This window comes from Pan troglodytes, chromosome 21, assembly GCF_028858775.2.
Source record: "Pan troglodytes isolate AG18354 chromosome 21, NHGRI_mPanTro3-v2.0_pri, whole genome shotgun sequence".
NCBI classification, from domain to species: Eukaryota; Metazoa; Chordata; class Mammalia; order Primates; family Hominidae; genus Pan; species Pan troglodytes.
In genome coordinates, this window is record NC_072419.2 from 15,988,184 (window position 1) to 16,006,305 (window position 18,122).

Below are 18,122 nucleotides of genomic sequence, written 5' to 3' on the forward strand. Positions count from 1 at the left end.
TGGGGACCAAGCAGGAAGTAGCTGAGGGAAGTTGGACAGGTGTTGACTCCATAAAAGCTGGGAGCACTCATCTCTATCCACAGGCCAAGTCAGTCTGAGCTACCACCATTGGTGCCTGGAGAGTAGATGGGTCAGTCGTGTCCTCTTAAAGGAGAGTCAAAAAATCAGAAAGTTTATCTGAATTTCCTGATCTTTTACTATCGGCGTCTAATTCAACCTCTTTTTGAAACTGCGTAGGAAAAAACAAAACAAAATCCAAAACTAAAAACTACATCTGCAGGCAGGATACATTCCTTAGGCCACCAGTTTGCAGTATCAACATTAAATGAGTCAAATGAAATGCCTGAGAAGCCTACTAAACTCTGGCATTTTTAGTAAAGCTACTGATGGAAAATTTTCTCTTTGCTATGCAAGCAATTTAGCCGACAGCACCAAGACTGTTGTTAAACTCATCAATTTTAATTCATGGTCAGACCTTAGTACCAGACCTATAACTTAGTTTTGCAGTGGAAAGGGGCAGAGACACAGCAGTTGCCCTCAGAGTCCGCCTATTGGTAATCTCAGAGTTACATGCTGAGCAAACATGATTTACTCCAATTTTTCAGCACCCTCTGTGGTGCGATCATTCACGCCCATAGTCACATCAGTCACAAGAATGAATTGCAGCAGCAGTTTTCCCCAAAAGAAGCTGAATTTACTCTTAACTTGGATAAGAAACGTACACAAATTCTTCTGAATGCTATACATGTTTTTCCCCAAAATGTCCCAGTTAAGATTTACTTTAAGTTAACATATTTAATTTTGGTACTCTTGGCTTGAATGAATGAGAAATGTATGTCTCTTCAATAGTGTTTCATGATTTAACTAAGGACCAAAAGAATAAAATCAATAATGGACATTTTTTTAAGCTAAGATGGACTTAGAGATCATTTCATGCCTCCTTCATTTTACAGCACAATGAGCTGAGACTTGACCAGAGTCACATGGAAATCAGTAACTAGGATCCCCATTTCTTTCTGAAAGGACAAGTGGTGTCTGGGAATCAAGTTATCCCAAAACACTTCAGCAATCACTGCCTACTGCACAGGGATGGAGTTTTGAATAAAAAGAGAAACAGAGACAACTTTTCAGGACCAGCTTTCCTGTTACTGACATTAATTATAGTCACTTTAATTCAATATGCTTTCAGTTTTTCAAATTATTTTTGCATATGTTTAGTAACCTTGCATCTCATAAGCAACTCATGAATTCGCTTAGGCAAAGGTACCTAACTCAGTTTTCTTTTCTTTTCTTTTCTTTTCTTTTTTTTTTTTTTTTGAGATGGAGTGTTGCTCTGTCATGCAGTGGCATGATCTCGACTCACTGCAACCTATGCCTCCCGGGTTCAAGCAATTCTCGTCCCTCAGCCTCCAGAGTAGCTGGGATTACAGGAGTGCACCACCACGCCCGGCTAATTTTTGTATTTTTAGTAGAGTTGGGTTTTCGCCATGTTAGCCAGGCTAGTCTTGAACTCCTGACCTCAGGTGATTTATGCGCCTCAGCCTCCCAAAGTGCTGGGATTACAGGCATGGGCTACTGTGCCCAGCCCTAACTCAGTTTTCTAATAAAGACATTGAGGCCTGGGAAGATTTATATATGTTACACAAGGGCAGTTGTTTAATTATTGGCTGAGCTGGGACCAGAATCTAAGTCTTCTTGCTATTTTCCTATGCTGACTTTTTATTCATGTGATAAATACTTATTGAGCATATACTTTGTACCAGGCTTTGTGCCATGTACTGGTAAAGAGAAAAGACCTGCCCTGCTCTTGTAGAGCGTATTACATAGAGTTGAATCCATCATAAACAACTTTGTGGTACAAAGAGCCCTATTCCTCATATCTAATTGGATTAATAAGGTTCACCAAAATATTTTCTTAGGAAAAAAATCTGTGTCAATTTACATCCAAGCCTCAAAGTCTCTACTTGTCCTGTTCTGCACTAAAATATTTAAAGAAATAGTCTTCACCCTCCTTTCAATGATATTTGCAAGATAATATAGGACTGTGGCACTTCTGATATATTTTGAGACCTGCAGAAAGCCCCTTATTTATTTAATTTTTTGCCCAGGAAAAATTAACACATGGGTTAGCCAACCATAATGATTTCTAAATCTTAGAAAGAAGACTAGGAGGAGGGCATTTTAGTAGGTACCAAAGTATTACAAGAGTAGTTAAATACATTCAGGAATACATCAACATGTTCCTCTATTCCTGGGGCAGTAGATCAAGCATGGAGGAAACATTTATTGATTTAATTAGTCTGATTGATATCCCTATCTCAAGTCACTCTCTGTATGTTATCATGGGTATTGAATAGTATAGATAGGTTTGTATGTCACTGTGTTTTGAATAAGCTGTAACACACATTTGATACATTAGATTTACTTTTAATCCTAACAACCCTATGAAGTAAATGTCACTATCCCAATTATAAAGATGAGCATACTCTGGAAAGGTAAGTGACTCACCCCAGCACTGAAAAACCCATGTCCTTAACCCAGTGCCACATTGCAGAAGCTCTGGAGGAAATGTGTTTATAGCACAAAGGTGCACACACATTGGTAATATGGCTAGATTTATGGGGCATTCCAATTACAAATTAAGCCCAGATCCACAGCAAGCCCACCTAGCCTTTGTTCCCACTGTAAGTTCCTATGTTGGGAATCTCCCTATCCAGCATCACCCTTCTCCACTCCTTCTCCTAAAGACAAGAATGCTGAGGCCTTGTGCATGAATGCGTTTCTAAAGAATTTATATATAAATGAATTGTAGATCAAGTCCTGTGTTAAGTCTCTTAGCTGGGAAATTAAGGAAGTCTTGGTAAAGACTTAAAAATTCCTTCCCCATTTATATTTTATGAAACCGTTAAAAGAAGTTCATGAATTAGATTTGCATAAAGTCAAGCCTACCTTAGAAAGAAAATAAATTTGCTTTTAAATTAAGGCACTCTTTTCTTCAATAAGTGAAAGGAAATATGACGGCGAGAGGGGTTATATAACCTGAACAACATGTACACCCATTCCAGTCATGAATAGCATCCCATTTTTCTGGTTCTCAAGAGTAAGGTTAGGCTATAACATCAAGTATCATTTAGAGTTGGAAATTTCTGATTGTACTGATTTCCTCTGTGCTTGGGAGGCTGAGCAGCTAAAGAAATCTGATTTCATATAAGTCATTGGCTGTAGCTAAATGCCTTTTTCATTGTCCAGGAAGAAATAATGTTTATATTGAAATACCTACTTTCCAAAGCATTGCAGCCCCAATTTCAGTGGTTACGTGAAGCAGATGGGAAAATGTTTTAAATATCTGTAAAACAGAAGGCCATAGCTCCTGAACACTTTATCCTCATAAACTGCTTCTAGATAAGTAAGCCAGTGAAAATATTAAGTGATGTAGATTCAAATTTGGCTGATGGTGACAAACACAGTGATGCCTCTCATTATATAATAATGGCATTCAAGAGCTCCAAAATGTGCAGGTGTTTAGAAACCATGTCGCATGATGAATAGTTACATTTAGCATATGCAAGAGAAGAAACATGGCGGCTGAACTTGCATGTTTGAGGACCAGTGTGTGGAAGGGGCAGTGGGCTAATTACATGTCTCAAACAGCAGAACAAAGACGAATGGGTGGAAATACTACAGAGATGTGTATATGTAGAAGAAAGGACTTCGAGATGATTGGCACTACCCACTGCTGAGCAGGAGTGCGTTTGAACTGGGCATGTTCACTAGACTGAGGCTAGAGACTCCCATGTTGGGAATGCCCTTGGACAAAAAAACCGGTGTTGAATGGGAGATCTGGAGTCTGTACCGTTCTCAGATTTGGTTATTCCTTGACTTTCTAAATGAAGACTCTAGGGAAGCTGGTGAAAGTTATGCCAGCCCTATATGGTGTGAGCCATGCTAAGAGTCCAATTCATAACTGCAAATCCTTCTTGTTCAGGAACACAGTACCATGCAGAAGTTACACTGCACGCAAGTTGACAAAATTGTGGCACAGTATGACAAAGAGAAGTCGACTCATGAGAAAATCCTAGAGAAGGCAATGAAGAAGAAGGGGTAATACTGTTTATTTCCTTCTGAAGACTTTCTCTATGTTTATATTTTGTCTTTTCCCACAGTTTTGCTGCTGTTTAGTCAAGGAAGAACTTAGTGTTGACTTGATTTTCATCATTAAAAATTATTCCTGGAAAGTAAGAAACTCATTCATTTTAAATGCTCTAACATCATAACAGGTCAATGAGTGGATGTAGCTTCTGGTTTGGGGAAGGTTCTCAGCAGAGATTCTGATATCTTTTAATTCATCATAATTATTTCTAATATGAGAAAGAAATCTTAGTCTCAAATAATTGAAAAAATACCTCTTTACTCTGAGAATTGATTGTCCTTTTTGATTTTGAACTAATTTTAAATTTACAGAAAAGTTTCCAAAATACTACAGAGTTCCCTTATACCCTTAACTCACTTTCCCTAAATGTTAACATCTCACATAATCATAGTACGGTTGTCAAACCAGGAAATTGACAGTGGTGCAATACCATTAACCAAGCCACAGTGATTTTTCACATTTTACCAGTTTTTCCACAAGTGCTTGTTTTCCACTCTGGGATCACCTCCAAAATTAAATAGCATTTAGTTGTCATCTCAGTATGTGATAATTCCTCAATATCTCCCTGTCTTTTGTGACTTTCACTTTTGAAGAGAGCTGGTCAGTTGTTTTGTAGAATGGCTCTTCTTTTGGATTTGTCTGATATTTTCTCATGATGAGAGTGAGGTTATGCATTTGTGGCAAGCACATCATGGAAACAATGCTGCTTCCTTCTCAGTCCACGATATTGGGGGGATGGGGGTGTGACATTAATATGTCCCATTATTGGTGATGTTAACCTGGATGACTTGGTTAAGCTGGTATCTGACAGGTTTCTGCACTGTCAGATTACTTTTTTCCCTTTATAAATACTTTGGGGAAAATTCCATGAGACCATGCGTACATTCTATTTATCTGAGAAATTATTTTTCCTGCCTTTGACCTTCTCCATGGATTCCCTCTGGTTTTTATCTCTTTCCTTCAATCTCTGCTGATGTCTTCTAGTTTTCCACAACCTTTGGCACAAGAGAAAAGGAGAATGAGATTTCTTTTTCCTACTTGGGTTTTTTGGCATTTGGTTTTTGTTTTTTATTTTTTGTTTTAACAGTCACCCAAGATATACCTAGAAAACTAAACTCTGAAAACAGAACAGATTATGTTAGTTATAATTTTCTTGGACATTGGTTCATATTGCTGAAATTTCATATCCCAAGATCTAAGTTCATGACATGAAACCAATGTAAATTTGCTTGAGGAGTAAATGGTGGGTAACTAAAATGCCTGCCCTGGTATCAGGCCTCACTATTTGAGAGGTACCCTCATTTTTATTAAAGTTGTATTTTTCAGAAAAATACAAATCAGGCACTGATTATTGAGCATCTGTTATTATGTATCATCTGCCTTTTGTTTTCCCCGTAGGTTTCACTGTGTATTATTGAGGCAGAAATGTGCCTGTTGCTTAGAAAACATTTTGATCTGTATTTTAAGTGAGTAAGTGAGTCACCCACCTCGGAGCTCATGTGGCAATATTGGTAGTGATTACAGTAAGTTTTGAGGAGCTGTGATTCTTCTAGATTCTAACCACATCAGCTTTGGCCTATTTCTTTTTTGTAAATTAATTTCTCATATTTAATGACATTTTAGGCTATAATATTGAAACTGATGGTAGACAGACTCTAATACCAAGGAGCAAATTGTTGATGACTTTATAGTACTCTCCAAGAATAAGGTTATTTGTATTTACAAGATACCTTTTCAAAAAATGTTTCATGCATTTTTGTGGATCAGTGTATTTAGAAACACAGTTTTGGCTTAACCAAACCAAAAATTTGTATTAAGGAGATTTCAGATCCAAGCACCATAGAGTAAATTTCTTTGCTAAAAGTAATATTACAGTTTTCTGATTCAATCAATCATGAGTGCTACCTTTAGAAATTTTTAAAAAATTGATAAAATATGTCTTTACCTCATGATTGTTTTTACTCTCAAGATAATGTGGGATCAAAATGTAATTTATTATAAACTTGGTAGTTATTAGAAGTGTCCCTGGTGTGACACTTAACCCCCCAAACAGGCTATTGAGTACTCTTGGAGGTCTCTCAGCAAATAAAGCCCTGTTTTATCCTAAACGTAGATGAGACTGGAAAAGTCTAATCTGTAGATTTCTTCTTGAGCCTCTGCTGTCAAACGCAGCACTCCTACCAGGCTCTTCACACAGAGCATTTCCAAGTACTCTAAACAGTAGAATCTTAGCAATACATTAAAAGTTACTTCAAAATCAGACATCAGATACTTTCTTCTGGAAAGCCGTATCTGAGGAGAGTTTCTCATTAATATTGACCATGGTATCAAGGTTGCCTGGACTTAGTCTTACTATGTCGCCCAGGCTGAAGTGCAGTAGCACAATCTTGGCCCAATGCAACCTCTGCCTCCCAGGTTTTAGCAATTGTCCTGCCTCCGCTTCCCGAGTAGCTGAGACTACAGGCACATGCTGCCATGCTGGCTAATTTTTTGTATTTTTAATAGAAACAGGGTTTCACCATGTTGGCCAGGCTGGTCTCGAACTCCTGACCTCAAGTGATCTGCCTACCTTGGCTTCCCGAAGTGCTGGGATTACAAGCGTGAGCCACTGCACCCAGCCTCCCTGGACTTTTTACTGCAACTGAGTTGCTAAAAAGTTAGTGAAAGGGGAAACTGTGACAGTCCTTGGAGCTTTCTCATGCAGGATCTATTTTTGAAACAAATGAAAGGTTTCCCCTTACTCTTACCTACTCAGCTGAAAGGAAAGATTGACCTGGGAAAGGGAAGCTTTATTCAAGTGCTTCCAGCTTTGGCTAATGACTACCTCTCATATGCTTTCCACTCAAGGATCTTTAAGGTGATGGTAAAAAGATGAATGGGGGAACAAGGAAAGACAAGCTAAAGTTGGGAAAATTCTAAATTACAGAAATTATTTTGCATAGCCCGAATATAAAGAAGGTTGATGCACTAGAAAAGGGAAAATAAAATCTTGATTTTCAAATAAATATTACAAGTGCATGCCCTTATGCCCTCAGATGAGAGTGTTGAATAAAACCTCTCATTGCATTTACTGTGAAAGATTTGTCTAGAATTAAGTCACGGGAATGTTTCGGCAGTGCTGCAAACTTATTGAATAACAGAAGAGAGAAGAAACTTGCTCAGTGCCAGCCATTGAGAAGTGCTAGATTTGATGCGAGACCTCGCATTTTTAGAGTAATGCTTCTCTCAGAGGAACTTGGAATTATATTATAATGAAGCATTCTGACTTGAGCTATAATAACCTAGAGTATACATGCTGAAGATGAAGCTCAGGACCTGTTCTTGTTTCAGCAGCGATGTGGATATTTCAAAAGGAAGACATAATCACTGAAATAAGCAGTAATAGTTGCTGGGCACTCGCCTAGCATATATTTCCTACTCACAATAGAATAAGAAGCAAAAATTGCCCTGTGGTGCCAAGGATTGCTATTTTCTCCTTCACTGGCATATTTAAAAGACAAAAATCTGGCTTTATAACGAAATGGAAGAATGAAAAATTCACTTCAAGTCTGAGGACCTATTTTCCAGTTTTCATCCCAAATAATATTTTATTGAATAAGTGAAAAATAGCTTGAGAAAAACAGGAACCAAAATGGAAACTGACAACAGCCCCTTAACAATGAAATAATTGTTAGGTTTGAAGTGCCTCTTTGTATAGTGGTTGAATTGAGTAATCATGAAACAGATAATATGTTGTAAGGTGTGAATCTATTACTAGAAAGACCAGTGTTGCCCAATGAGCCATGACATCTCATATTTGATGAATATATTATCTTCATCAGAAAGCTTTGTAGCAAAGACCCATGGGAATGGGAAAATATCTAATTTCTGGCATGCATTTGCAACTTTCCATTTTCAGGGGAAGTAATTGTCTCGAAATGAAAAAAGAAACAGAAATCAAAATTCAGACGCTGACATCAGATCACAAATCTAAGGTAAGAAAATGCCCATTTTTACAGCAGTGACTTGCAGAAGACACTTAGTAATTTTTTAGAAGGAGTACCTAGTGTAAATCAGAAATAACAGTAGCCCAGAGCTGGTCTAGTAGCCTGCAGCTGATCTGGGATGTCAGGGGAGCCCGGGGTTCATGTTTGCCTCAGACTCACTGGCTTTAAGAAGAGCCATTTCATGGAACATCTTCTTTTGTCTTGTCTGTTGAACTATGCTAACAATATTTATGTTGCCTGCCTCAGAGGCATCGAGGAAAACAATAAATGAAGATACTAAAAGGAAATATTATATAAAATACAGAATATACTTCCCTATAGAAATAACATTAAACATAGGACAGAAAACCACCCAAATTGGGAGGTGATACTTACTCCATCCTAACTTTACATGGAAATTTGGGATGAGAAAAAAATAAGAGCTGATATTCTAAAAGAGAAGCCTAATTACTCACATTTTCTTAAAGACAGGAGAAAATAGGAGCTTGAGAGACTTTAATCAACTTTGTGGGCATTTGGAGAACTAAGTGTTAAGTCCCAGTTAAGAATGAAAACAATTCTTCCAGCAATAATAGTTTTTAAATGAAAAGGAAAAAAAAGAAAAAAAAAAAAAAAACCAACAACAACTGTTAAAGAAAGCTCCCAAAAATAGCTGTGGTTGAACCAGCCAGCCTCATCTATCTATATGCAGCTGTGTCATCTGGCCCAATGGCCCTGCTGCATGCATGGAGCAGGCAAGATGTTCAAGATGTTCTCCTTGGTAGCTGTATATTTTGTAGGGCATGAACTCTGTAGAGGCAGTAAGGCATGTGTCTTTAAGAGTTATTCCCCACTCTCTCTCTTCTTAACTGGAATGTTTGAGAATTAGTAGTTGTGCAAACTGTCATGATTCTTAGATGCTTGGCATCAATAAGAAAAGCCTTGGCAACAGTATCAGTTTGCTTTTGCTATATAATGAACTGTGTCAAAGAAGAGCACATTGAAAAACTACTACAGTTTATTAGGTCACAATTCAGTGGGTCAGAAATTTGGGCCATACTTCTGCTGATTTTGGCTGGAGACACTTGTGTATCTACTGTCAGCAGGGGGCGTATGGCCTTACTTATGTATCTGGTAGTTGTCTGGCTGTTGGTTGTTTTCCTACATGACCTATCAACCTCCAGCAGGCTAGCACAGGCTCAGTCAGAGCGTAGCCACAGGGATCCCAGCATAGCAGAAGGGCAAGTGCTTTCCAGCCTCTGCTTGCATCACATTTGCTACTATCTCATTGGCTAAAGCAAGTCACAGGTCACCCAGCTTCAAGGAGCTGGAGAAACAGACTCCAGCTCTTGACAAGAGGCGCTGCAAAACCCCACTGCAAAGAGCTTGGATATTGGGTGGGGAGGATTTTCTACCCTGGTGTCTATCAGGGTTGACACAGTAAGTCATGATCCAGAAATAAAAGAACACACAGCTCTCTATTCAGACGTGTGGGCTTGTGGACATGAAGCTGGAGAAACATAAGGTGATAAAGAGAATCCTGATGGAATTGGTAAAAGAGCCTAAGGCCCACACAAATCAGAGTGTTGGCTGAGTGTGGTGGCTCACGCCTGTAATCCCAGCACTCTGGGAGGCCGAGGCAGGTGGATTACCTGAGATTGGGAGTTTGAGACCAGCCTGGCCAACATGGTGAAACCCTGTCTCTAGTAAAAATACAAAAATTAGCTGGGCATGGTGGCACGCACCTGTAATCCCAGCTACTTGAGAAGCTGAGGCAGGAGAATCGCTTGAACCCAGGAGGTGGAGGTTGCAGTGAGCTGAGATCATGCCACTGCACTCCAGCCTGGGCAACAGAGGCAGACTCTGTCTAAAAAAACAAAACAAACAAACAAACAAAAAACAAAACAGAGTGTTGCTAAGTGAGGCAGTAAAATAAGGGTTCACAGTTAACTATTCAGAGCCAAAGCAATTGATTTATTTTGATAAGCAATAACTTCCTGCTTCCCATTGATTAATACATATTATTTTTTGGTGGTTATAGGTGTCTCATGATTCACCAATTAAGTTGGTGGGAGGAATCTGAAATACCTGAATAATGTGCTTTTGGGTTCATACCTGACCTATGAGGATTACAATGGCACCGTCCCCTTTTTCCCAAACAGGTCAAAGAGATTGTAGCACAGCACACAAAGGAATGGTCAGAAATGATCAATACCCACAGTGCTGAGGAGCAAGAAATCCGAGACCTGCACCTCAGCCAGCAGTGTGAGCTGCTGAAAAAGCTACTCATCAATGCCCACGAGCAGCAAACCCAGCAGCTGAAACTGTCCCATGACAGGTGGGGGAATTGCCATCTCCAGAGTAAACATCTAATATTTAAAAACAAAAGCTGATTTTGTGTGTATAAGAGAGCCAAGGTAATAAGTGAAATCAATTTGACGTACAACATGTAGCTCTTTTGTGTATCTCATCATATGGCTGATTATGAGCAAGATGAGCTATAAGAAATGGCCCCCAGGGGCCGGGTGCAGTGGCTCACACCTGTAATCCCAGTGCTTTGGGAGGCCAAGACAGGAGGATTACTTGAGTCCAGGAGTTCAAGACATAGCAAGACCCCATCTCTATTTTGAAAAGAGAAATGGCCCCTGCCATCAGAGGGCTTACAGGTGTTGGCAAGATACAACGCCCATATGAAAAGTTAAGTCAGATAACAAAGTAGCATATGACATATATTTTAAAATGTCATGGGCACTAAAGGCATCCAGCTCAGAGGAGCTCTACCTTTTCAGAGTGGTCATGGAGACTTTTCAAAATGGTAGGGCTGGCACTGGCCTTTGGAGAAGGATCCGGAGTCTCTTAGGAAGAAAAGACACAAAGAGAGATAAAGACCAATCAGTTGAGCTCCTAGAGTGACCAGGTTCTGATCATTTAATAGCTACCTGTGGAGAGAGTCTCCATTTCCCTTCCTTACAGTGTTAGGACTTCTGTGAATTTTGAAAATATAGGCCTGATTAAAAAACAACAAAGTATCAGTTTATTTTGGCCTGTGCCCACTTCAGCAAAGTGAATATTGCATTTGAAATACTGCAAGCCATGAGCTGGACGTATCCCTGAGCAGAAGAAGGTTGGTGTTTGTTACATCTTTTTATCATAGCTCGGTTGCAGCTTGCTTGGTTCTCACTTAGTGCCTACCGTATGCCACAGTTAGGGTCTCTTGAGACACAACAAGAGTAGAAAATAGAAGCATTATACAAATAAATCAAACAAAAAAATGTGTTTAATGCCAACTGCATAAATTATCTGGCTGCATGCCCAAATTCCCACCATTACTTTGGAGTGACAGATACTGCCACAAGAACAAAGTGTTTTTGCCCTGGTTTCCCATTCTCATTTGAGGCAACTAAATGCGGTCTCCCATGCTCCATTTTCTGTGGGATAATGTGCTGTACCCCCATGCATTTTAAAGCATTCTATTTCGTCCTATAGGATTAGAAGTTGTCTTTTCTTTTTTCCTTAGAAATGCTCTTGATTTACTATGCAGAAAGTTGTGTTCATCATTCTGCCTTTGATGATTGCTACAATGCCAGATTTTAGGTGCCTACCCTTATTCAAAGATACTTCACGGAATACAGCACGGCACTTGTCTAATCTTCTTTTATGCTGTTGAATAAAGAGAAAAACATTAGCTCACAACAGTAGGCATTTTCTGAAAGGAAAAAACAAAATATACTAATTCTTGAATTGCTTAGGAAGTCATTTGAAGAGATCATGACCTAGTTACTAAAATACTTTAAAAAATAAATCCATGGGCTTCATTCCAAGATGGCTGAATAGGAACAGGTCCAGTCTGCAGCTCCTAGCATGATCGATGCAGAAGATGGGTGATTTCTGTATTTCCAACTGAGGTACCTGGTTCATCTCATTGGGACTGGTTGGACAGTGGGTGCAGCCCAAGGAGGGTGAGCCAAAGCAGGGTGGGGTGTCACCTCACCCAGGAAGCACAAGGGGTCAGGGGACTTCCCTTTCCTAGCCAAAGGAAGCCGTGACAGACTGTCTCTGGAAAAACAGGACACTTCTGCCCAAATACTGTGCTTTTCCCAAGGTCTTAGCAACCGGCAGACAAGGCGATTCTCTCCTGTGCCTGGCTTGGCAGGTTCCACGCCCATGTAGCCAGGCTCACTGCTAGCGCAGCAGTCAGATCGAACCATGAGGCAGCAACCTGGCTGGGGTAGGAGCGTCCACCATTGCTGAGGCTTGAGTAGGTAAACAAAGTGGCCAGGAAGCTCAAACTGGGTGGAGCCCACTGCAGCTCAGCAAGGCCTACTGCCTCTATAGACACCATCTCTGTGGGCAGGGCATAGCTGAACAAAAGGCAGCAGACAACTTCTGCAGACTTAAACATCCCTGTCTGACAGCTCTGAAGAGAGCAGTGGTTCTCTCAGCACAGCGTTTGAGCTCTGAGAACAGACAGACTGCCTCCTCAAGTGGGTCCCTGACCCCCATGTAGCCTAACTGGGAGACAACACCAAGCAGGGGCCGACAGACACCTCATATAGGTGGGTGCCCCTCTGGGACAAAGCTGCCACAGGAAGGATCAGGCAGCAATATTTGCTGTTTTGCAGCCTCCGCTGGTGATACCCAGGCAAACAGGGTCTGGAGTGGACCTCCAGCAAACTCCAACAGACCTGCAGCTGAGGGACCTGACTAGTAGAAGGAAAACTAACAAACAGAAAGGAATAGCATCATCATCAACAAAAAGGTCATCTACACCAAAACCCCATCTGTAGGTCACCAACATCAAAGACAAAAGGTAGATAAAACCGCAAAGATGGGGAGAAACCAGAGCAGAAAAGTTGAAAATTCTAAAAACCAGAGCACCTCTTCTCCTCCAAAGGATCGCAGCTCCTCGCCAGCAATGGAACAAAGCTGGATGGAGAAGGACTTTGACAAGTTGACAGAAGTGGGCTTCAAAAGGTCAGTAATAACAAACTTCTCTGAGCTAAAGGAGCATGTTCAAACCCATCTCAAGGAAGCTAAAAACCTTGAAAAAAGGTTAGATGAATGGATAACTATAATAAACAGTGTAGAGAAGACCTTAAATGACCTGACGGAGCTGAAAACCATGGCACGAGAGCTTCGTGACACATGCACAAGCTTCAATAGCTGACTCGATCAAGTGGAAGAAAGGGTATCGGTGATTGAAGATCAAATTAATGAAATAAAGCAAGAAGAAAAGATTAGAGAAGAAAGAGTAAAAAGAAAGGAACAAGCCTCCAAGAAGTATGGGACTATGTGAAAAGACCAAATCTGTGTTTGATTGGTGTACCCAAAAGTGATGGGGAGAATGGAACCAAGTTGGAAAACACTCTTCAGGATATCATCCAGGAGAACTTCCCAACTTAGCAAGGCATGCCAACATTCAAATTCAGGAAAGATGGAGAACACCGCAAAGATACTCCTCGAGAAGAGCAACCCCAAGACACATAATTGTCAGATTCACCAAGGTTGAAATGATGGAAAAAATGTTAAGGGCAGCCAGAGAGAAAGGTCGGGTTACCCACAAAGGGAAGTCTATCAGACTAACAGCGGACCTCTCGGCAGAAATCCTACAAGCCAGAAGAGAGTAGGGGCCAATATTCAACATTCTTAAAGAAAGGATTTTCAACCCAGAATTTCGTATCCAGCCAAACTAAGCTTCATAAGCGAAGGAGAAATAAAATCCTTTACAGGCAAGCAAATGCTGAAAGATTTTGTCACCACCAGGCCTGCCTTACAAGAGCTCCTGAAGGAAGCATTAAACATGGAAAGAAACAACCGGTACCAGCCACTGCAAAAACATGCCAAATTGTAAAGACCAATGAGGCTAGGAAGAAACTGCATCAATTAATGGGCAAAATAACCAGCTAACATCATAATGACAGGATCAAATTCACATATAACAATATTAGCCTTAAATGTAAATAGGCTAAATGCCCCAATTAAAAGACACAGACTGGCAAACTGGATTAAGAGTCAAGACCCATCAGTGTGCTGAATTTAGGAAACCCATCTCACATGCAGAGACACACACAGGCTCAAAATAAAGGGATGGAGGAAGATCTACCAAGCAAATGGAAAGCAAAAAAAAAAAAAAAAGAAAAAACAGGGGTTGCAATCCTAGTCTCTAATAAAACAGACTTTAAACCAACAAAGATCAAAAGAGACAAAGAAGGCCATTACATAATGGTAAAGGGATCAATTCAACAAGAAGAGTTAACTATCCTAAATATATATGCACCCAATACAGGAGCACGCAGATTCATAAAGCAAGTCCTTAGAGACCTGCAAAGAGAGTTAGACTCCCACATAATAATAATGGGAGACTTTAACACCCCACTGTCAATATTAGACATATCAATGAGACAGAAGGTTAATAAGATATCCAGGACTTGAACTCGGCTCTTCACCAAGCAGACCTAATAGACATCTACAGGACTCTCCACCCCAAATCAACAGAATATACATTCTTCTCAGCACCACATCACACTTATTCTAAAATTGACAACATAACTGGAAGTAAAGCACTCCTCAGCAAATGTAAAGGAACAGAAATCACAACAAACTATCTCTCAGGCCACAGTGCAATCAAATTAGAACTCAGGATTAAGAAACTCACTCAAAACTGCAAAACTACATGGAAACAGAACAACCTGCTCCTGAATGACTACTGGGTAAATAATGGAATGAAGGCAGAAATAAAGATGTTCTTTGAAACCAATGAGAACAAAGACACAACATACCAGAATCTCTGGGACACATTTAAAGCAGTGTGTAGAGGGAAATTTATAGCACTAAATGCCCACCAGAGAAAGCAGGAAAGATATAAAATTGACGCCCTAACATCACAATTAAAAGAACTAGAGACACAAGAGCAAACACATTCCAAAGCTAGCAGAAAGCAAGAAATAACTAAGATCAGAGCAGAACTGAAAGAGATAGAGACACAAAAAACCCTTCAAAAAAAATCAATGAATCCAGGAGCTGGTTTTTTGAAAAGATCAACCAAATTGATAGACTGCTAGCAAGACTAATAAAGAAGAAAAGAGAGAAGAATCAAAAAGACGCAATAAAAAAATGATAAAAGAGATATCACCACCGATCCCACAGAAATACAAACTACCATCAGAGAATACTATAAAAACCTCTATGCAAATAAACTAGAAAATATAGAAGAAATGGATAAATTCCGGGACACATACACCCTCCTGAGACTAAACCTGGAAGAAGTTGAATCTCTGAATAGACCAATAACAGGCTCTGAAGTTCAGGCAATAATTAATAGCCTACCAACCAAAAAAAGTCCAGGACCAGACAGATTCACAGCCGAATTCTATCAGAGATACAAAGAGGAGCTGATACCGTTCCTTCTGAAACTATTCCAATCAACAGAAAAAGAGGGAATCCTCCCTAACTCATTCTATGAGGCCAGCATCATCCTAATACCAAAGCCTGGCAGAGACACAACAAAAAAAGAGAATTTTAGACCAATATCCCTGATGAACATCCATGCAAAAATCCTCAATAAGATAAATACTGGCAAACCAAATCCAGCAGCACATCAGAAAGCTTAACCACCATGATCATGTCGGCTTCATCCCTGGGATGCAAGGCTGGTTCAACATATGCAAATCAATAAATGTAATCCATCACGTAAACAGAACCAATGACAAAAACCACATGATTTTCTCAGTAGATGCAGAAAAGGCCAACAAAATTCAACAGGCCTTCATGCTAAAAACTCTCAATAAACTAGATATTGATGGAATGTATCTCAAATTAATAAGAGCCATTTATGACAAACCCACAGCCAATGTCATACTGAATGGGCAAAAACTGGAAGCATTCCCTCTGAAAACTGGCACAAGACAAGGATGCCCTCTGTCACCACTCCTATTCAACATAGTGTTGGAAGTTCTGGCCAGGGCAATCAGGCAAGAGAAAGAAATAAAGGGTATTCATTTAGGAAAAGAGGAAGTCAAATTGTCCCTGTTTGCACATCACATGATTGTATATTTAGAAAACCCGTTCATCTCAGCCCCAAATCTCCTTAAGCTGATAAGCAACTTCAGCAAAGTCTCAGGATACAAAATCAATGTGCAAAAATCACAAGCGTTCCTATACACCAATAACAGACAACCAGAGAGCCAAATCATGAGCGAGCTTCCATTCGCATTTGCTACAAAGAGAATAAAATACCTAGGAATCCAACTTACAAGAGATGTGAGGGACCTCTTCAAGGAGAACTACAAACCACTGCTCAATGAAATAAAAGAGGACACAAATGAATGGAAGAACATTCCATGCTCATGGATAGGAAGAATCAATATCGTGAAAATGGCCATACTGCCCAAGGTAATTTATAGATTCAGTGCCATCCCCATCAAGCTACCAATGGCTTTCTTCACAGAATTGGAAAAAACTGTTTTAAAGTTCATATGGAACCAAAAAAGAGCCCTCATTGCCAAGACAGTCCTAAGCAAAAAGAACAAAGCTGGAGGCATCATGCTACCCAACTTTAAACTATACTACAAGGCTACAGTAACCAAAACAGCATGGTACTAGTACGAAAACAGAGATATAGATCAATGGAACAGAACAGAGCCCTCAGAAATAACACCACACATCTACAACCATCTGATCTTTGACAAACCTGACAAAAACAAAAAATGGGGAAAGGATTCCCTATTTAATAAATGGTGCTGGGAAAACTGTCTAACCACATGTAGAAAGCTGAAACTGGATCCCTTCCTTACACCTTATACAAAAATTAATTCAAGATGGATTAAAGACTTAAATGTCAGACCTAAAACCATAAAAGCCCTAGAAGAAAACCTAGGCAATACCATTCAGGACATAGGCATGGGCAAGGACTACATGACTAAAACAAAAAGCAATGGACACCAAAGCCAAAACAGACAAATGGGATCTAATTAAACTAAAGAGCTTCTGCATGGCAAAAGAAACTACCATTAGAGTGAACAGGCAACTCACAGAATGGGAGAAAATTTTTGCAATCTACCCATCTGACAAAGGACTAATATCCAGAATCTACAAAGAACTCAAACAAATTTACAAGAAAAAAACAACCCCATCAAAAAGTAGGCAAAGGATATGAACAGACACTTCTCAAAAGAAGACATTTATGCAGCCAAGAGACACATGAAAAAATGCTCATCATCACTGGTCATCAGAGAAATGCAAATCAAAACCACAAGAGTTGCCATCTCACACCAGTTAGAATGGTGATCATTAAAAAGTCAGGAAACAACAGATGCTGGAGAGGACGTGGAGAAATAGGAACGCTTTTACACTGTTGGTGGGAGTGTAAATTTGTTCAACAATTGTGGAAGACAGTGTGGCCATTCCTCAAGGATCTAGAACTAGAAATCCCATTTGACCCAGCAATCCCATTACTGGGTATATACCCAGAGAATTATAAACCATGCTACTATAAAGACACATGCACACGTATGTTTATTGTGGCACTATTGACAATAGCAAAGACTTGGAACCAACCCAAATGTCCATCAGTGATAGACTGGATTAAAAAAATGTGGCACATATACAACATGGAATACTATGCAGCCATAAAAAAGGATGAGTTCATGTCCTTTGCAGAGACATGGATGAAGCTGGAAACCATCATTCTCAGCAAACTATCACAAGGACAGAAAACCAAACACCATATGTTCTTACTCATAGGTGGGAATTGAACAGTGAGAACACTCGGACACAGGGTAGGGAACATCACACACCGGGGCCTTTCGGAGGGTGGGGGACTGGGGGAGGGATAGCATTAGGAGAAATGCCTAATGTAAATGACGAGTTGATGGGTGCAGCAAACCAACATGGCACATGTATACCTATGTATCAATCCTGCACGTTGTGCACATGCACCCTAGAACTTAAAGTATAATAAAAAAATAAATAAATAAATGAAATAAATCCATGGCAGAAGCACTTTTCAA

At 39.9% G+C, this 18,122-nt stretch overlaps 1 protein-coding gene across 11 annotated transcripts in view; it reads left to right on the top strand.

Moving 5' to 3' along the window:
- Window positions 1-18,122, top strand: part of PLCB4 (phospholipase C beta 4) — a 210,561-nt gene that overhangs the window by 179,468 nt on the left and 12,971 nt on the right. For 9 of the 11 annotated variants that reach the window (XM_016937435.4, XM_016937436.4, XM_016937430.4 and 6 more), the window contains 3 exons: window positions 3,986-4,101; window positions 8,049-8,124; window positions 10,278-10,453. In XM_016937435.4, coding sequence (XP_016792924.1) covers window positions 3,986-4,101; window positions 8,049-8,124; window positions 10,278-10,453 — 368 coding nt within the window. The remainder of the gene's footprint in view (window positions 1-3,985; window positions 4,102-8,048; window positions 8,125-10,277; window positions 10,454-18,122) is intronic. The other 2 variants (XR_010154028.1, XR_010154029.1) reach the window with 1 other exon arrangement.